The sequence below is a fragment of the Portunus trituberculatus genome, chromosome 42, assembly GCF_017591435.1.
Source record: "Portunus trituberculatus isolate SZX2019 chromosome 42, ASM1759143v1, whole genome shotgun sequence".
NCBI lineage: Eukaryota > Metazoa > Arthropoda > Malacostraca > Decapoda > Portunidae > Portunus > Portunus trituberculatus.
In genome coordinates this window covers 19,184,876-19,205,757 of record NC_059296.1, presented here as the reverse complement: position 1 = coordinate 19,205,757, position 20,882 = coordinate 19,184,876, and the positions used below count along the sequence as shown (strand labels likewise).

The window sequence follows — 20,882 nt, the reverse complement described above, 5'->3', positions numbered from 1 at the left end:
TCATCCGAGCCACACACAACGCCACTCATCTGAGCCACACACAACGCCACTCATCCGAGCCACACACAACGCCCCAAGTACAGCTGCTGATCAAGGAAGTCCAGGGCTCCAAGGAGGCACTTGCAGGTCGAGTGCCAGGGGGCAACAGGAGATAGGTTACACTTCCCGAAGTCCAATAGATGACAGGGAAAAAGAAGCCACTCAAACGGCAGGCTGTCAGGCCTCGCAAAGCTGGAACATGCCACAGCCTTGATGGGCATGTTCTCGTTACCAGCTCAGGACGCAGGGCGAGCCACGTCACCAGATCCACTTTGAGAGTATGTGGCATCCTAAACGCGTCATAGGCCACGACGCTCCTTTTCCGTCCTGTGTGTGAGCTGTGATATCCAGATAGGGGTCCTCTCTCTCCTTGGTCAATTTTCAACCGATCCGTCACAGCACTGAATGGCATATGCCAGTCCAAAACAAAAACCCCACTGCGAACATTCAAACAAATTAATTAATGGCTTAACATTGATATCCCTATCAAATTAAACACACGCACAACGTAAACACAGCCAAAACACCGTAAACACAACTTAACACTAACATCGTAAACACAACTTAAACACATGACACTTACATATTAGAAAGTGGGAAATAGCATGATATTCTGGCTGGAGAGAGAGACTGAAGGCATTCCCAACAAGTCTTCCCTACGTTACCTCCGACGAGTCAGTTTGGCCTCACCATGAAGCATTTGCTCATATGTTTACGGCTGCTCGAACGTAAACTATACACCAGAACACGAGTAGTCATTAAATAAATACCCTTAACTATCTTGGACGGCCGGCCAGCCCTGACACCAAATAAATGTACAGGGTCATAGAGGACGAAAATGACATCTGTTTTTTTTTGCCTTTTTCTCTGTTTCCACTTTTTATCATTCAAATCGAATCTTCTCCCACATTTCTCAACAGATTTTCAATTTTGAGGTATCTTTTTGAAACTCAATGAAGCTGCTACATTTTCATCTCATAGAATTTGGAATTTTTTTTTTTCTAAGTGCCGCAATATGATTTTATGTATATATATATATATATATATATATATATATATATATATATATATATATATAAAAAATTCATAATGGCCATCAAAATAAAAAAATCTAAATTCTATGAGGTGAAAAGTTTTGGTATATGACATACTTCATATCCGTACTGGCAAAATAGAAATATGTCTTCTAGTGACAAAGTTTATAGGAAAAATATGTATTTTTAAAATTGATTTTTAATTTTTCATGCAGTTATTTATGGGTCGATTCACTTGTAACTACTAAACTAACATCGTGTAATAAACATCTATCAGTGGAAAAAAAAAAAATTACCCACGTACCTCTTTATTTTTTATTTTTCAAAAACTTCACCGGACAGTCCCCTTAAAGGCACGAACGACACCTTGATCCATCGGCTGAATTAGAGATGTAGTGTTAGGGGGCAGAAACTCTACCTGCACCCCGTCATATTGCAGATCCGTTGCGTGGCCTCCCGCACAGTCCATCAAGAGAAGGACCTTAAAGGGGAGGCCCTTTTCAGGCCTTGGAGTTATACATCCAGTACACGGGCAGCAGAGCCTTATTTTTGTTTTTTAATCCCCAAGGATTTTTGGCTTTATAAATAAGGCCTGGCTTAAGCATAAAACCTGCAGCATTGCCACACATGATGAGAGTCACATGGTCCTTGTGGAGCTTGAAGCCTGGCCTCTTCACTTCGTCTTTGAAGAGGAATGTACGCGAAGGCATCATCTTCCAGAAAAGGCCTGTTTCATCCATGTTAAAAACTTGCTCAGGGAGGTAGCTTTCCTCACTGATGAGGTTAGGAAACTCTTCCTCTACATAACAATGAGCTGCATCGTTCTCAGCAGAGGAAGCATCACCATACAGAGGCACGCTTCTGAGGCTGTATCTTTTTTAAAATTTTTCGAACCAGCCTTTGCTGGCTGAAAAGCCTCGTCCTTGAGGAAGCGAATCACTCCTGGCAGTGTTACTGGCTTGAGGTTTGTCAGGTTCGTCAGCACCTACTTCAGCCTCTTCATTGTCGTCATCAGGCAAGATTTGGTCGTAGAGAGCTTTGGCTTTTGTCCTGATCATATTAGTGTCCAAACTCACTGTCTTTTTCCTGCTATCAGCAATCCACAATGCCAATGCAGCTTCCATTTTCACAATTCTCTCATTACGCGGAGTTACCTTACATTTCGCTCCCTTATTGAAGGTTATGGAAGCAGTTTTGCGGATATTTGCTTTGTCTTTCTTGATGTACCACATTGTAGATTCATTCATGCCATAATGGCGTGCCACAGAGACATAACTTCTGCCCTCTTTGAGCATGTCCAAAAGTTTCACTTTCTCACTAATGGTCATCATCTTCTTCCTCTTGGCTTCACTAGAGGAAGCTTTTGCAGGGGCACAGTGCTTAGGCGGCATTTTAAGGGCTTAATGAGTCACTATTTAAAATAAATTGTCGCGAACACAACACTAGTATGCAAGACAGTTAAAAGACTGGCGAGATGTTGGGTGAGGCTGCGATGATGCACATCCGATCAGCTCACGGGATAAAGCCACTCTTGCTCTCATCGGTCGATCTCGCGCCAGGAACCAATCACACGCCTTGTATGAGTGCCCGTGGGTATGTACAGAGCCTCTGAATCAACTCATCTCTTTACTTGGCAAACTGGGAAACCTTCTCTCGCATGCATCAACATGAAACAATGTTTTTTCCCGCATTATGGCTGCTGATATGGCTGTATTTTTTTCATTTTTGTCTTTTGATGAATATTTTTGAAAACCCCGCGATGCACTGAGGCCACGAAACGCAAACCTGGAAGTGGCGGGGGGGAAGACGTATATAAAACCCGTGAAACAGTGAAGCTGCGAAAGTTGAACCGCGAAATAGCGAGAGAACACTGTAGTCATAATGAATTGGGTACTGTTAGACCAGTGTTTACAGAGATAATTTATAATAAAATCCTGCTTGGCTAATTTAGTATGTCCCCTGCAGTACGACCCACCAGTGGGTCATCAGCTACTATCCAGTGTTGCGATGCAACCCACCGGTGGGTCATACAAGAGTTTTCACATATATCACATTTTGATCTTACTATTTATAGAAATTAGATTATATATTAAAACTGCAATAAACAGTATGTGCAGGAGAGCATAATAAACGCTGATTGACAAATAATAAGAAACTTATTTCTTTTTGTAGTGTTATGAAAATTATATGAAAACTAGTCTTCTTGTTTTCATATTTTCTTTCTAATACATGTAAAAAAACTATTATCTTGCATTTTTTCCTTCAGAAGAGCATAAATGCTTTCTATAAAATCATTGAAAGAGATGTCACAATTGGACTTTCCCTGACAAGCTTCAATTATTTTTTCATTGATTTTTTATATTTTTCTTGATATTATTTGGACAAATTGTAAAAAAAAAAAGCTGCCATTGTTAACTCTTTTGAATTGCTTATATAAATAAACATAAATAAAGAAATAAAACATAATAAGTAAAAAAATATCTGTTATAAAAATCAATTGAAAAATACTTTTTTCTTTTTCTTATTCATATAAGAAAACTATATACTATTATCTTGTATTTTTTCTTCAGAAGAACATAAAACTTTGCTATAACAAATAATTCAAACTGAGATATCACAATTGGACTTTCCTTGATAAGCTTCAATATTTTTCTTTATTGATCTTTTCATAATTTCATAATTTTCTGGATATCATCTTTATTATCTTATTTTATCTTCTCTCTTTCATCTGTTGGACTAAGTTGACCATAAAACTGTGTTGCATTCATTTTCTAAATATGCAAATCAAAGATACAAAAATGTCAATAAATTTAGGAAAGGAAAAATATAGTATAGTATAGAGATGCACTGAATATCGACAAATAAAGTCATATCACAGAGAAGTCATAGATTTTTCACGGCATGTGATGCAACCCACTGGTGGGCAAACACTTTGAGGTTGCCAGTTCGTTTGGTTGTTCTCCCTGGCAACACCGTACTCTTCTTGCTTTGCTGGCTTGACTAGCACTAATGTGATGACAATTTATTTGTATCACAGTGTGGGCGAGTTTGCTGCGCTGCGAATCATAGGGAATGTGTTAAAGCATTGGGTTGTAGGACAAGTTCAGTTACAGGGATTTACAGGAAGTACTGAAAGGAAAGACTATGTTGTGACGCTGAACTTTAAGCGTAAGGCAAGAAGGACCTTGAATGCAGTAGTAGTAGACCAGTTGCCCAATTATAAAAGTCCTGTAGATCTGGCAGAAGTACATGATTGGCTAATGAACAAAGGTTATGAAATAGCATACCCCAAGATAGAGGGTAAAGGGGAAATAAGCTTGCTGATAGGTGCTGACTATGACATAGTACATGCAGTATATGTATGGGAAAAAGGAATAGTATTGTTACTTACCTTAAGTGGTCACTTTAATGCACCTGATGGTGGAGCTAATGTGGGGGTAGTAACTATCCTTAACCTGTAGCCTGTGGTCCCATTTTTAATTACATGTGCTGCCATGCCATTATATACTGTACCTCATAAAGGAGTTGAGAGAGTGAGTACGACTACTCCTGTAAGATTAGTGTATGATTGCTCTGCGAAGAATAAGAGCATAGTTAAATTATTGTCTATTCACAGGAGCAACTTTAGTAACAGACTTAACAGAGATCTTTCTAAGATTCCAGTTGCATAGATACGCCTGGATTAGTGACACTGAAAAGGCTTATTTAATTGTAAAGTTATATGAAGAAGATCAGGATAGTAGCTACATGATTCTTGTGGGCTAAGGAGCCCTTAGATCTTAACAGTGACTTTGTTATTTATAGGTTCAAAGTAGTTTTGTTTGGAGGCACTTAATCTCAATTTCTACTAAATGCAATTATCAAGAGACATCTGGAGAATGTTAAAGATCAACAACTATGCATAAAAGAAATTGCAGAACATTTTGTATATTGATAATTTGCAAAGGACTGGTGACAAGGGACAAGACATAATAGAACAGTAATTTAACCATTAAAATCTTCTAACTGTGAATCTCTACAAAATAAGCTTAGAGGAAAGAGTATAGCTGCAGTGAACCAAGCGAGAGTAAAGACGCTTAGAGTTTACTATGATATCACTCAAGATCAATTGTCATTGCAAAGTAAAGATAAAAGTAATGCAGTGATGACCATAAGAGAGGTATGAGTGTAATGGCTACCATCTTCAATCTTTTAGGTATAGTTTTACCCATTCACAATCAAAGCAATTTATGGAAAACTCAAAGTGGCTTGGATGACAAGTTTCTTGAGAATAAGTAAAAGGAATGGCTTATTTAATTGTAAAGTTATATGAAGAAGATCAGGATAGTAGCTACATGATTCTTGTGGGCTAAGGAGCCCTTAGATCTTAACAGTGACTTTGTTATTTATAGGTTCAAAGTAGTTTTGTTTGGAGGCACTTAATCTCAATTTCTACTAAATGCAATTATCAAGAGACATCTGGAGAATGTTAAAGATCAACAACTATGCATAAAAGAAATTGCAGAACATTTTGTATATTGATAATTTGCAAGGGACTGGTGACAAGGAACAAGACATAATAGAACAGTAATTTAACCATTAAAATCTTCTAACTGTGAATCTCTACAAAATAAGCTTAGAGGAAAGAGTATAGCTGCAGTGAACCAAGCGAGAGTAAAGACGCTTAGAGTTTACTATGATATCACTCAAGATCAATTGTCATTGCAAAGTAAAGATAAAAGTAATGCAGTGATGACCATAAGAGAGGTATGAGTGTAATGGCTACCATCTTCAATCTTTTAGGTATAGTTTTACCCATTCACAATCAAAGCAATTTATGGAAAACTCAAAGTGGCTTGGATGACAAGTTTCTTGAGAATAAGTAAAAGGAATGGCTAATCATATATAAAGACCTACTAGACTGTGTGCAAGTAAAAATCCCAAGACAAGTATGCACTGGGGGTAGAAACACATTTACACATTTTTAGTGATGCCAGCACTAAGGCATATGGGGTGCTGTCTATTTTTTGCTGTAATGCTACTGGTAATCCAATAATGACAAAAGGTAAGGCAGCCCCCAGTTAAAACATTAACATTACCTAAGTTAGAGTTAACTGTAGTAATGGCAGCCAGGCTTGCAAAATTAATCTTGGAAGCTTATGCAGATAAGCTGACATTAATAGAAACACATCTACAGTGTGATAGTTAGATTGCTATAGTTTGGCTTTCTAGCAGTAAGGAGTTAACCTCTTATGTGCAGAATAGAGTAGATGAAGTGATAGGACTGGTACCCAAGGCCCATTTACATTATGTTCTTACAACAGATAATCTTAGTGACCTGCTCACTATAGGTATCACTGCGACCAATGTGAAACAGTCCTCACTGTGATGGAGCGGGCTGAGTTGGCTGGCCCACAATGAATCTTGGCCAGAGTTGCCTAGAAACTTAGAGGAAGTAATAAATGAACAGGTGGTTGTGTTAGCAGGTATAATGTCAACTGTTTCAGAAAGTAAAACTACTCTAATCGAATGGGAGAGGTTCAGCAAGTTCAGTAAATTAATATGAGTAACAGCCTGGATTAGCAGAATTGTTTCCAAATGTAAGAAAGTACAAAGAATATATACTTCATATTTAAGTGTGCTTGAGATCAAGGTAGCAGAAAGTAAGGTAATAGTCTTAGTACAAAACGAAGTTTATCCTCAGGAATTTAAGTATGTAATAATACTAATAAACCTACATCCCTAATATATCAGTTAGGCTTACCTAAAGAGGGAGAATTGATAAGATGCAAAAAGCATGTTACAGATTGCTTTATAAGTGAGCAAGTAAAGAATTCAATCCTTCTGCCTAGTAAACATAAGGTAACTAAGAAGATAATAGAATATACTCATAAGATATGCCTGCATTGTAGTGTTGAGTTTGTAGTATCATACTTAAGGCAGAAATTCTGGATCCTGAAACTGAGGCATGTAATGAAAGAGATGCAATGCAGGTGTGTGACCTGCAAGAAGTTACAGGGTAATAGGTATGCTGAGGTGCCTGATCCCATTTTACCTGATTTTATTGTACAAAAGGTGGTACCATTCCAAGTAATGGGTACAGATTATACTGGTGCTGTAGTTACCAAAGAGGAAAGGCATACCACCAATAAAATGTACATCATCCTATTCACCTATGCAGTAACCAGAGCAGTACATTTAGAGATGGTGGACAACCTAACCTGTGTGGCTGTAACTCCTTTTTGCATGCTCTTAGGAGATTCTGTAGTAGAAGATGGTTTCCTCAAATCCTCCTAAGTGATAATGTGACTACCTTCAAAGGTGGGTCCAGGATTTTATTAGATTGAGAAAGGATAGAAAGGTTATCAGCAGTTTAATGGAAATGAAATGTGAAAGGATATTTATTCCTGCACAGGTATAGAGATATCTGGGAGAGATGTATAGGTTTAATTAAGAGCAGCCTGAATTAGATAATAGAAAGAACTCTAATAACTAAGGAAGAGTTGTACACAGTCCTTCCAGAGCAACAGTAAATGACCAACTCTTGAGTTTGGTCAGTGAGCACCTAGATGAACCCATAAACCCCTGTCCTTCACTCCTCAGCTACTGCATTGGTGCCAGTTAAGAGTATTTCCTAATTACGAGGTTGATATGGAAGAGCTTAAAGATCTCACATTGTATGGAATGTCTCACTTCACCTGATGTATGCAATATATTTGTAAATTATTAAATGACTTGTGGAAGCAATGGAAAAATTAATATTTGTTATCCTTAAGAGAATCTAACAAGAATATGATTGCCAAGTCAGGTATTATGGCCTAACATCAGAGATGTGGTAGTGGTACAATGGTACTCATTCATGATGAGGGACCACAACTATTTTGGCGATTAGGTAAAATTACTAAATTCTTCGAGTCCTTGCCAATACTGCTGAGCAGTTGAATTGAAAACGGAAAGGGAAAGAGTTACTTGCTCAATTAAGAATCTCTATCCCTTGGAAGTCAGTGTAAGTGTAAATGGAGGGGTGGGTAGGTTGGTGTTCTAGCAGAACCTCCCAGTTTGGGAGAGAGTCTAGCCAATAGTGCTGTTAAATCATGGTGCATGACTCATACCTCTGGTCCTCTGCTCTGCTGAAATCCTTGGCCCATGAAGGTAGAATCTAGCCTCTTAATTTTCTGGGATGGTGAGGGAGTGTATCATAACTAATGCATAGTATGATAATGTATATTTTGTATATATATATAAGGATATGTGTTAATAATTTAAATAATGAACTACAAGGAGTCCCTGATTTACACAATAGATGTGTTCCAGAAGAGACCTTGCAAAGTAAATTTCGTGCAATGTAAGGATGATCACCTCCAGTACTGGAGTAAACTGTACATACACTATGTTAATGGATGGGAGTTGTTAAAAATAAAGCAAACAATTACTTGTATTGAGTAAACATATTTTTATTAATGCTCATATTTTCTTGAAATTGTGTTATTTTAAGGAATCTGTGTAATAGGAGGAAAAAGCCTTTTTATGCCATGCTATTTTGAATTCATGGAATCTAAAGTTGTGCAAATGAAGGACTCTTTGTCTTTGGAAAATTTGCACCTGTTGAAAATCGTGGCGCATGTCATTTGTATATCCATAAAAAGTAGGCGGATGAGTCACGATTGAGGCCGTGAGACTGACAGTCCGACACACTTTCCCTCAAGGCTCAGGCACTCGATAACACCTGTACTAGAATTCACCACCAGTACCAGCAGCAACTGTGTGGCACCACTATTATCTGCACTACCTTCACCACACCCCAATCACATGGTGTAATTCCAAGTACAGTGAAGTATCTTAAGTGTCAATGGGAATGCAATTTTCATGAAAAACAAGGTGTTTGGCAGTGTATTTTCTGGGTTGGACAAATAAAAAAGTGAGGGTATTGCAGTTACAGTGTAAGCCAATGATTAGATTAGGTTAGGCTAGATTAATATCCCTGAGTGGGTCCAGGTGAGCTTAATATTGATTCATTGGTGTTGATACTCTTGATTTCAAACTAGCGATAATCAAGCATTTTATTTTTTTTTAACATGAGTAAGTTCAAGTTATTTCACATAAGACCTGTTCCTTCTACTGTAGGCAATGAACGCATTATCTCCTTGTGTCTGTCAGTGACTAAAAAATCAATCCCTTCTGTGCACAAGTTGATGCACTGTTTTTCTATTCCTGCCTGTGGTAGCCATCTTCACACCCCACTTCACTACTGACACCAAGGAGGTTTTATAATAGGAGGCTGCTGCCCCTACCCCCATTACACCCAAAACATTGCTGACCACCCATTGAAAATACATGGGAACACCCGAGTTACGCTCCTTATGTCCATGTTTTTAGGCTGCTTACCATATATGTGACCTTAATAGACTCACAGTAGTCATTGTGGCATACTGTGCCATGAAGATTTAGAGGGTAAATCATACATACAAATGAGATAATACAATGTTTTCCAGCTTTGGTGGACTTGGGTGAAAGGTGGGAAGCTATCTTTCGGGCAAACGTATGACTGAACAAGGTCATGTACATATGTGAATATACATGTGCATGTATAGATGTAGACATGTACGTACATATACATGTGCACTTAAATGAAGGATAAGGAAACTGTATATCAGGTGAAACTTTGCCTGAAGGTTGATTTTTCTTGGTAAAGTATAGCAATTACTTAACGCATCAAAATCCTCTCTCTCTCTCTCTCTCTCTCTCTCTCTCTTTATAGCTTTTGTTTAGAATGATGTGTGATTTCATGTCACTGCACTTTGGAAAAGCATCAATCACTGAAATTTTACTTCAACATTTGTTCCTTCTCATGCATTAAATGAGAAAAAGTAATCTTTTGCTGTAATTTTTCCCGGAAACGTCCTGCTGTTTTTCCTTCAATATTTTACCTATTTCATATTAACACCATTAATAACAGGTCTACATGACATATTCAGGAAACTATAGTGTGGTTTACATAAGTTAAACCATCAGTTTTTTCTGAGTTTTCCTCTAGTAATGAAAAAGAAAGTGGCAATTTCCCGTTGCTTGACACGGGAGAAGGCAATGTTTTTGGTGTAAGTTGCGATTGTAAGCTCCGCCCACCGCCTCATAAGCTCCGCCCACTGGGTTAACTTTTTTAGTACAGCGGGATAGGCGCGTGGCGTCTCCTTCATTATAACCTCCTTGACTGACACACATCGCAGTTATACCCATTGCTTTCCGTGTTTTTGCCTTTGCTGTTTTTTTTTTTTTTTTTTTTCTCTCCTTCTATCAAGATGTCTTCTCACGTGGCATCTTCTCCACCATCTCCTGCTGAAAGTGGCGTGATGGAGGAAGGCGCAAGTCACCAACAGACGGTTTTATGTTTATCACTGGCGGCCTGCGGTCTGGATCAGATGGTTCTGGCGTCTCGGGGACACCACAGCGCACTCTACCTTCTCTTCTGATTCTGATTCTGATTCTTAACTTTTATTCACAAGATGTAATAGGTACAATACATGTGAAAGAGACTGTTTTTGCACTTGGCCAGTCTCATCAGTTTAATATGATGAAAGAAACCATGTATACATTGGCCAGTCTCATCAGTTTAACATGATGAAAGAAACCATGTATACATTGTTATTGTGGTTTCTATATTTACACACATGGAAATGGAAATGACTAGGGTTTAGTGCATGAGATTATGTACATTTCTGTTTATTCATCAATATCACAAAATTTTGGATGGGCACTTAGTGTTTTTGTTAGAATGTTCGGAAAGTGTTTTGCAAGGCTGCTGCGTTATGTTGGCTGATGGGTGCGGCGGCTGCTGAGGAGGTTGTTGCGGCAGGCTGATTGAGAGGGGTGGCGGTGAGCTGAGCGACACAGGTGGCAGGTTGGCCAGATCCTTGCTTATTGTACTGTGTTGTGGAGGCAGCGCCTGCTTCGTGTTGGTGGACAGGTGCGGCAGCTGCTGAGGAAGTTGTGGCGGGCTGGTTGAGTGGAGCGGCTGTGAGCTGGGTAATGCAGGTGGCAGGTGTGCATGGTTGATCAGGTCGTCGTTGGTGTTGTCCTTCCTGAGTGTGACCTGATCTGTCGTATTCGACGCTTCTCCTCTCGGCAGTGGTTTGCTTGTATGTTGTACTGGAATCTTTGTTTGTTGTAGTGTATCATCAACATCCATATGTGTGCTGGGTCCGGGAGCTGCCGTAACCTGAAATGTTATTTTGGTTTGGCTGGCCAGTTCCATGAGTAGCGCTTTCAAGCTGCTCATTTCTTCTTTCAGTGTTACGTGAAGGGCTGCGACCATGGTTTGCAGATCTTGGTTTGCCTTTTGCAATATATCTTGATTCAGTTTTAGTGTTTTTACTTCCTGACGCAGTGTCTTGACTTTGTCCTGTAAGCTCCTCTGGGTAATTGTGTCTGCTGTGTTGGTAGTTGGTGGATGTAGAGTCAGTGATGGGCATTGTAGAGGCTCGCTCATTTCCCTGGTGCTGGCTGTCGTGGCTGGGTGATGGTGATCGGTGCTCGTCCCTTGGGATGGTAGGGGAGGCGTCATGTGGCTGGAGGCTTGAGGTGCCTCGTTCGTCAATGCTTGGGTCGGTGTGGGTGGGTGTGTCGCAGGCGGGGCGACGTGACCTGAGGTATGGCGATGCTGTGGGTGGGAAGTGGGTCCCATGGGTAAGGGAGGGTAGTCACTGAGGGGCGGCAGGGCGGCTGTAGCAGATGGTGGGGGTGGGGTCCATCGATGAGGGGGCAGAGGGAGATTTAGTAGGTGAGGCAGGTATGCAGCTGTGGTAGGCAGTGGATTGGCAATTACAGGCAACCCCTGTTTAACGAAGGGGTTATGTTCCTAAAAAACACTTCGTTAAGCGAAACTTCGTTAAGCGAACCGATTATAACAAGTATAACCCCTGATTTGAACTTCCATTGAGAGTAAGCAAACCGAGAGTGCATCATAGTACAGTAAAAGGTTTAATGAAAGTAAAAATTATGAAGTTAAACATTTAGGTAGTTTAATGTAAGTCATTATAATGTACACTAATGTATGTATGTACATAACTTTATAATGTTGATGATCTTAACTTTATGAAGGGAGGGAGAGTGAAACGGGAAAGACACTAACCTGTGGAATGTAAACAAAGTGCGCATCATGGTACCACATACAAAACTTATGTACCACATTTCCACAAGGCTTTCCATTTTATCCATTGTAGAGTCACGAGTTCAGGTGGTTCTTTTAGCTTGTAAGGAAGATACGGTCTCACCAGCCTTCTTAATAGAGTCTGCTGACTTGAAAATAGTAGACAGTAGATGGAGTCAAGATGGTGGCCAACAATGTTATTAGTTTTCTGGCCTCTCTCATGTCTGTGAATAATACCCAGCTTCACTTTGAGAGTAAGACACTTCCTGGTCTTCTTAGGAACGTTAGGCCACATTGCAGGGTGTTTTGGTGGTAAGTTTAACTAGGGAAGATGAGCTGCTGGTGACGCTGTTATGTTTTGACTGGGGAGTGAGTGGTGTGCGTGATCTTGATCTTGATCTTGATGCTACAGGTGATGCAGAATTTCTTCTGAGTCAGGCCTTTGTATCGGCAGCGCCTGTGTTGTCCACGAGAGGCTTGATCTTGATCTTTATTCTACAGGTGTCTCAGGATTTCTCCTGAGGCAGGCCTTAGTACCAGCAGCTCCTGATGTATTCAAAAGCCTGTCAGCTTGCATGATACAGTGGGGCTTTCAAATTTGGAAAAAAATTACCTGGATAAAACTTCGTTAAAGCGAGTTTGGTGTTCGTTAAACGAGCAGATGGTAGTAAAATGAAACCTTCGTTGTAATGAAATTTCGTTGTGTGAACCTTCGTTAAACAGGGGTTGCCTGTATTTCCTTCTTTGGGTGTAGGGAGGTCATGGGTTGCATGGGACATTTTAGGCTCCAGGCATTGTGTTCCTGGGAGCAGTTCAGACACCTGTGCACTATTGCCTCCCCGGTTGCTATTTTGTTCTTGCACACACTCATGTCGTGATGTTGAGAACAGAATCTGCATATCGTTATTCTGTCGCACTCCCATATTCGATGACCCCATTTCTGACATTTCCAGCAGAAAGCTGGTTTCCCCACATACTTTTCTATCTTGCACGAGCATATTCCTGGGAGCTCTAGGTATGCTGGTACTTCTCCCTCCCACATGGCGATGACTTGTTTCCTCGGGTCCTTGGAGCTGCTTCGAAGGTTTCTCTCTGCCCACACCACTGACGGATGATCTTTGATTTAGTCCATGGCTAGACACGTGGAATAATTTTTGATGAATACTTTTGTCAGTTTGTTGTCTTGCGTGAATTTTGTAAGGTTTATGAGTTTGCCGTTGTGGTGATGTCCAACTTCTGTCAAAAACTTCATGGTGTAGTAGTCTTTCATCACTGCCATAATCGACTTGGCTGTTGGTTTGGGATGGACGAAGAGGTTGTGGTGCTTACTGGCCACATCTGCCAGCCACACCATCCTGTCTCATGGCAAAACACCTTTAGGGAAGCTGAGGCGGTGTGTTGCTTGTGCTGCATTGCTTTCTTGACTCTCCTTATTCATCATTTCCTGAACACTGGCACTTTTCACAACACTTACACTGTTTTTGCTTTTCTTTTTCGTTTGCACTAGTTGGAAACCATCCTGCGTTACATCCTCCGTGTCATTGCTCATCTCCCATTGGTAGAGTCGCTTACCAGGTTTATATTGAGTACCAGTTCTAGTGTCACTATTCACCTCTGCATCCTCACACTCATTGTCGATAATGTCACTGTTAGCCTCCGCATCCTGACACGAGTAAGGATGGGGCATGGCTCCTTGATAAATAAGGAGGATTGACCTGTCTTTGGCCAGGGGAGCGGAGCAGGATGTCCTCTCCCTCTGGCCAGTAATGACGTTAGGTATTCCAAAACTGTTGGTCCGGGTATGTATGGTGAGCGAATGCTTCTCTTCTGGTTCCTCCAAAAGGTTGTGTGCATGTCAGGAATGCAGCAGGGCTCTTCCTAACGTCTCCCATGATCCTCATACCGTATGTATTACGTGTCATGGTTCCTGTACTATTTCTTCGAGGTGTGAGGAATGTGCAGGTGGTGGATTCAGCCAAGGTTTATCAGGCTAAGTTGGAGTGGTGCTGTACCAGATATGTCCGTGCTAAATGTCAGGGTAGTGTTGGCACTTTAGGAAGCAGGGTTGGGACTGGTGACATGCCCCACAGGGCGGTACAGGTGGACTTGCTGTCTTCGGTGGGTTCCGTCACCCCTCAGGATTCAGCCTCCCAGGCAGGCCAGATTCTGCCTTTGGAGAGTCAGCTTTCTGCCATGTTTGCCCATGACTCTCTATTGCAGTCTATGCCTTCTGATATAATTGCTTCTCAGTTAAATTCATGTCTTAATAACCTTGCTAAGCTTCTAGCAAGTTTGTTGTCTGACTAGCTGTAGATCAACCTCCCCAAAGCCCAGGGCACCTAGCAAATTGCAAGAAGCACTCCTAGCTGAGGGGGCATGGTGGAGGTAGCTTGGGACACAAGCCATCGAGTGTTTGTTTGGATAAGTATGTCGTGATGGGGGACACCCCATCGTTCATGAAACGGTCCCGGGCTGAGGTGAGGAAAAGAGTGAGGCCTGCCACTCTGTCGCTTCCTTTGGCCTGGAACCCAGATGTGGCTATAAGTGAGATTCTTGGCCAGCTAGCCCATCTCAGACTCTTGGGTGAGGATCGGACTGTTTGTGGCGATATGGAGCGTCAAGCGCATCCAGCCACTCAGTCCATGGGAGGTGGGGTGCGAGAGACAGCACCGAGTCATCCCTTTCCCCTGTCCATGGCATCCGAAGGGGGGAATCGGCAGATGGTAACCCATTCGGCTGTGCATCGTCACCACTGTTTGGCTCCACAACAACCTTCGCACCACCACGGTGCGGGTTCGGTTTGTGGCTTTCACTCCCCTCTCCGTGTTCCTTCCACCTCTTGTTCCTCCATGTCACTGGGTGGGTATTGGAAATCAGTCAGTGGGAAAAAGGAGGATGATTCCTCAGGTTTAGAAGACCTTCTTGTGGAGTCTTCCCCTACCTTCACAGCCATGGTGGACTTGTCTGTGAGAAGTTTCCAGAAGCCCATGGTTCAGTGGTACAGGACTCCAACACCCCTTCTCTTGGGCATGCAGAGGAGTGAGGTTTCTGCCACCACTCCTCGCTACCCGCTGAACCAGTTTGAGGGTCATGGCATGGATTTATTGGGAGATTCTACGACGGCACTACCCAGTGTTCTTCCCTGCATGACTTCCACACATGCCTGGTAAGAGTCACGAATCCTTGTGGACGTTTTCACCCATGGTCAACCACCTACTTAGCATTGCCCCACTGCCTAAATGTGGGAATTTGCCTATGGTAGAAGGAAGAGGTCTTATGTGAAATGAATGACATTTTTATAACTAAAATGTATTTTTTCACTTACCCATTCCTTCTACACACACTCCTACCCATCCTCCCCACGCAATGCACCTCTTTTGAGTTTTTTCCTCAAAGTCATAGAGAAGTGGGGTGTGAAGATGGCTACCGCAGGGAGGAATAGGAAAACAACACATCGACTTGTGCACAGGAGGGGTTGATTTTTTAGTCACTGACAGACATAAGGAGACAATGTTTTCATTGCCTATAGTAGAAGGAACAGGTGAGTGAAAAAAATACATTTTAGTTATAAAAATGTCATTTTTTATTTTCAAAATCAAATTATTTTACTTAAAACAGTACTTTTCTTTTATGGAAAGCCAGAATAAAGATTGAATTTGATTTTTATCTCAGATTTTTAAAAGTTTTAAGATAAAGATAAATATCAAGATTTATAGTTTTTATTAAAACTATCAACTATCAATATCAATATGTCTATAGTACAGTAAGTCCTCGTTATACGGTAAATATGCGTTCCTGAAACCCTTACCGTAAATCAAAATTACCGTATACTGAACCCATTATAATATGTAATAATAGGGAATGCATTCCAGCACATCAAAAGTTACCCTTACAGGAACAAAAATGCATGAAAATAGTCATTAAAAATATGTAAACTACTGCACAAAAGAAATAAACCGAAAATCAGGTGTACTCGTAGAAGGGCCAGCTGTAGCAGGGTTGGCACATTTCACTGGTTTGAAGAAAGAGGATATGGAGGAAAGCCCAGTTGTAGAACTGTCGGTAGCGGATGTGGAAGGGCCAGCTGTAGCACGGTCGGCAGGTGTGACAGGGACGGCATGTCTGACTGGCTTGAAGAACGAGTAGATGGAGGACTGTTAGGTTTTTCTTGTTTTTTCATCATAGATTTTTTGATAATTCTTGACACTTTTCTCTATGTCATGAGCCACTTCACTACTCCTGGCAGGATTTGGGTCACGTTCCTTCAGGGTTTCCAGAGCTTTTTTTGATACCACCGAGACATTCTATAAGAGTTTTGATGTCCAGGCCATGCACAGGTTCTTCTTCCTTGTCTCCCTCTTTTTCTGCCTCCTGTGATGCCTTGTCTAGCTCTATAAGTTCATCATTTGAGAGAGGTTCAGCATGACTTTCCAAATGATCTTGAACATCATCATCAACTTCATCGAAGCCAGCCCTATGTCACAGATTTACTATTTCTGATTGCACCGATGCCGTCTTCACCGAAGCCTGGGAAGTCATGCGCGCATTCTGGCCATACTTTATTTCACGCAAAGTTCATGGTAGATGTCTTCACTTTGTCCCAAGATGACTTGATGTTATCTAAGGCGTGCTTGATGTTATACAACTTCCACCATTCACTGATAGTGGGCTTGCCAGGCCCATCTGTGCTCTTTTTCAGTTGCTGCATGGTTTGCTGCTGGTAGTAGGCTTTAAGTGTTTGCCATGATTATAATGAATATATTTGTGCTTACAATAGACCCTTTAATATTCCATTTATTCATCTAATTAGTAATGCATGTAAGTAATATGTAATGCAGTTAAAAAAAAAGGGGGAGAGGAAGAGATAACAGGCTCCAAGGGTGGTCAAGTTAAAGTCAGTACTGTGAGTGGCGGGAAGGTGTGGCGTGGATGACGTCATCACCCCTGCTCCCCCGCCCTGGGCCCTCTCGGATGACATGAGCGGATACCGTATCTGTGGATTTTTCTTACCGTATATCGAATCAAGGGTAGTAATTTCCAAATACAATAAAAGTCCTTAACTCCGGAACCTTATAATCCGGAAAATTTGAAAGGCTGAGTTAAATATGTAAAAAGTAAGAAATAATAGTAATAAATATATAATAATAATAGCCGAAATATTGAGTTTAACACAAACTCGTAAGAGAATAATATTTGGAGGTATTATAAATGGTGTTTTATGTTTCTGTAGGTGATGTGCGTGCGTGCGTGCGTGGATATGTGTGTGTGTGTTGCAGAGTCCTGTTATCTGTGTGGGTGGTCCCATGGTACAATAACTTATTGTACCATGGGTGGTCCAGCTCAGGATGAGAGACCCTGGTCCAGCTGGTGTACGCTCGACGCCGGTGACGTGATTGGCTGGCGCATGATGTTGGAGGCCTTCCTTTCTTTTTGTTTCCCTTTATCAGACATCAGTAAATGTTTTATGTTATGAAATGTGTTTTGTATTATACTTAGAATTATTTTATAAAGTGTGACATAAGTATTGTGGACTGTATACATATTATGTGGGGTACAGTACAGTACAATCACTCAAACCTCTCAGTATATGTGGATGGTGGAATCATGGTACAATAACGAGAGACAGGTAGATGCACGAGAGTCTTGAACTCACAGCCCTACTGGTAAGTCTTCTGAAACGCTGTTTCTGTGACGTCATCCACTTGCCTAGCCAGCTCTGATCGCGATAGTCTGCTACTCAATAAATCATGAATAATTAATATAAAACTTTTCTCTTTTCATGATCCATTAGTTATGCAGCTGAAAATTAAATATGATACACATAAGTGATTGAATGTTGATATTTCATAGTGATAGACAAGATATTGTACGGATAAAGACATGTCAGATAGCCTAGGTGATGTGGCTCAAAAACATTGTTAGTGGATTTTTCAAGCCATATACATTATGCATAATTGCATAATGCACATTGATTTCCTCTGATTCTCTTCGCCTTCATGTACCTTCGTCGTCTTCCTCAGCACCTCACTGTTCTCTCTACATATAAAACTACAAGAGGCTAAAGGCTAATGCACGTATGAGTCTAAAGGCGATCCACACTATACAGGGACGGTCACGCTCTGTTTACGGTGCTGTCACATACTAAATGCATTTCAGTGGGGACCGTAAGCCATTGAAATGCATGTAATATGAATGGACCGTGAGTGCATACCGCTATTTAAACGTGGCAATCCATTCCTTTAGCTTGCATCGGCCCTAAACTATTCACACTTCATATAGGTACTTTATTCTTGAGTGTAAACCCATGGTACAATAACGAGAGACATCAAAAGTTATTGTACCATGGTACAGTCAGTAGCCTGTAAGGCTGGCATAGCCTGTAAATTATGGACTAGGTCTAGGCTACTAGTAGAACTAATTTCGTTCATTAAGCATAAGCAGATTATACAATTTCTAATTTGGAGTGTTGAAACTGATCAGATTTAGCCAGTAAATCTAAGTTTCCTTACCTGTATTTTCTGCAGAAAGGCCACTTCCATTATCGTGTCCACGAAATGGCAGATTTTGATCAGGGACTGCCTCAGTTTTAGATCCCTCCAACTCCTTGGAACTGGGGAACCTAATAACTCATATTTCAAATTGCGCTTAATTTGGGCGGAACTAAAATGTTGCTCACAAATCACGGCATTATTTACGTTTACTGTGTCAGCACGATAGCATTTTTGGAGCCACTGTCTTGCGATGGTCTTGTTCTTGCGGAATTTATAATATTTAAAATTACTAGACTTGGCAGGCGTGCATCCATACACTGCACAAGGTCTAGCTTTGCCCATACTAACAATAAGAAATTAATATTAAGGCACATGAAACATACAATCCAAGATCAAATTCAGCTGGTGGTTCCAATAATGTTCTCATGCGTCTACCTATCAAAAAGTTATTGTACCATGGGTGGAATAGCCTACGTAAAATAGTGAAATCACCTACACAAATACAAGTTGACAAGCAGGAAAAGAGCAATCATCACATGTGGGCTGCCATAATGGCTGGAAAGGCCCATGCCATTCCCCCCATAGTCTGGCAAACCTTCAAGAAAAAAAAAAAAAAAGCCTACGTAAATCTTGTGTGGTGTGGTGAGGAAGTACACAGTGGACTGGTGGTAGTAGCAATCCCTGTAAGATGTTATGACAGTACTACAAAGAGATATAGCGGTAAATTTCCAGTTTCACCACATTCTCTTTTCTGGACGAAACTAATTTTTTCTGGTAGATTTCGGCTTGCTTTTAATTAATTTACCACTTGTTTTTGGCGTAAATCACCCAGTTTTTTTTTTATCACCCCCCAAACCTAACCCAACCTAACCTAACCCAAACCTAACCTAAGCTAACCTAACCTATCTCATGAGGTGGGTAAAAAACACTTCCCTGTACGTACAGTCTTGGTGACAAGTAGGACACTGCACCACAGTAGGTAGAACGCCGTGATCATGTAAAAACTGTACGGACTTAGCAGAGTCCTTGAAAAACTCAGCGATGACTGAAGTAATGCAGTTCACAACCTGCACAGTGGGACATCTTGCCTCAAACTGAATTCAAATTCATACCGCGAGCCTCAAGGCCACCGTGATTGGTTGAATAGATTATGATTTTTTTCATTTGCCGTCGGTTCACTTTCAAGCGGAAGTAACCAATCAGCGGAAACAATAGCTCAAACAAAACGGGGTCGAGCAGCTCTCGCGCCAGTCTGCCTCTGTTCTATTGACTCGGGAGTGAGATCGCCAAAAATACTATTAAAATTTTTAAATTCGGTATCGCCATTATAAATAGGTTGCGCCTTATAAATAGGGGATTCAAAATACTCGTAATGAGGAGCTCTATCTCATGAGGTGGGTAAAAAACACCTAGTGGAATGTGGTGAAACACGAATAATACTGATATAGCAAGGTGGGGTTAGTTTAGTTGGGTTTACATAGTACCCTCAAGATTTTAATCTTACTTTCAGCCTTACTATCTTACAATTTAGAAAATCCTAGAATCCGGAATGCCTGAACCCCCATGTCTTCCGGATTTCAGGACTTTTACTGTACCATAACTGTGAATTTAACGGATAAAGAACTACTGTATAACGAGGACTTACTGGATCAAGATCTTTTTAATTACTGATTTATCGATTACCAGCCAATGAATTTATTGCCATTTATTGATGATTGTCAGTTAGGGTTGATAAGGTTAGCATTATTGATTTTCAATTGTGATAAAGTTTTTCATTATCAGGTCCAGCTGTGGGTGCTTCTTTGTCAAGTGGATACTTGTTTATTTTTTCTTTTGATTATTTAGCTGCATTCATTATTATTTACTGTGTTTCTCTTTTCCTTTATAACAGACTGTAAGATGCAGAAGAGACCAAGGAGAACAGAACTCCTTCATTTCTATAATGAAGGAATGAAAGAAGAAACTCCATATGACATAAATTCAAAGCATTTCAATTGTGACATGTATGTCCAGAAGACAATCAAGGTGAGATTATCTACCATTTGTTTGTTTACATAGACACATGTACATGTGCACACACACACACACACACACACACACACACACACACACACACACACACACACACACACACACACACACACGTGCACATGCACACACGCTGCTGACCGCACGGAGATGTGCTGAACGGCTCCT

The 20,882-nt window shown here is 40.8% G+C and overlaps 3 protein-coding genes across 4 annotated transcripts in view; 1 reads left to right on the top strand and 2 right to left on the bottom strand.

Moving 5' to 3' along the window:
• LOC123517694 (vacuolar protein sorting-associated protein 51 homolog) overlaps window positions 1–20,882 on the top strand; it is an 83,539-nt gene that overhangs the window by 12,245 nt on the left and 50,412 nt on the right. For both annotated transcript variants that reach the window (XM_045278050.1, XM_045278049.1), the window contains exon 3: window positions 20,578–20,711. In XM_045278050.1, the coding sequence (XP_045133985.1) occupies window positions 20,692–20,711 (20 nt within the window). In that variant the 5' untranslated portion in view covers window positions 20,578–20,691. The remainder of the gene's footprint in view (window positions 1–20,577; window positions 20,712–20,882) is intronic.
• LOC123517382 (tigger transposable element-derived protein 1-like) lies at window positions 1,421–2,464 on the bottom strand. The gene is made up of 3 exons (XM_045277393.1): window positions 2,014–2,464; window positions 1,684–1,872; window positions 1,421–1,452 (listed from the first exon to the last, which is right to left on the bottom strand). Exons 1-3 carry the CDS (start codon window positions 2,462–2,464, stop codon window positions 1,421–1,423), a joined length of 672 nt encoding a protein of 223 aa, XP_045133328.1.
• On the bottom strand, window positions 10,783–13,133 carry LOC123517381 (mucin-2-like). The gene is made up of 2 exons (XM_045277392.1): window positions 12,926–13,133; window positions 10,783–11,843 (listed from the first exon to the last, which is right to left on the bottom strand). The coding sequence occupies exons 1-2, from the start codon at window positions 13,131–13,133 to the stop codon at window positions 10,783–10,785; spliced, it is 1,269 nt and encodes a 422-aa protein (XP_045133327.1).

What these genes read in the sequence shown, in the direction of transcription:
- LOC123517382 (XM_045277393.1), bottom strand. Translation starts at nt 2,464, where the DNA reads ATGCCGCCTAAGCACTGTGCCCCTGCAAAAGCTTCCTCTAGTGAAGCC. An exon ending in AGCCAGTAACACTGCCAGGA is followed by an intron (nt 1,873 to 2,013) that starts GTGATTCGCTTC and finishes ATTGTTATGTAG; the next exon opens with AGGAAGAGTTTCCTAACCTC. An exon ending in CATGTGTGGCAATGCTGCAG is followed by an intron (nt 1,453 to 1,683) that starts GTTTTATGCTTA and finishes TCTCTAATTCAG; the next exon opens with CCGATGGATCAAGGTGTCGT.
- LOC123517381 (XM_045277392.1), bottom strand. Translation starts at nt 13,133, where the DNA reads ATGGGGTCATCGAATATGGGAGTGCGACAGAATAACGATATGCAGATT. An exon ending in ACCCAAAGAAGGAAATACAG is followed by an intron (nt 11,844 to 12,925) that starts GCAACCCCTGTT and finishes TGCCTACCACAG; the next exon opens with CTGCATACCTGCCTCACCTA.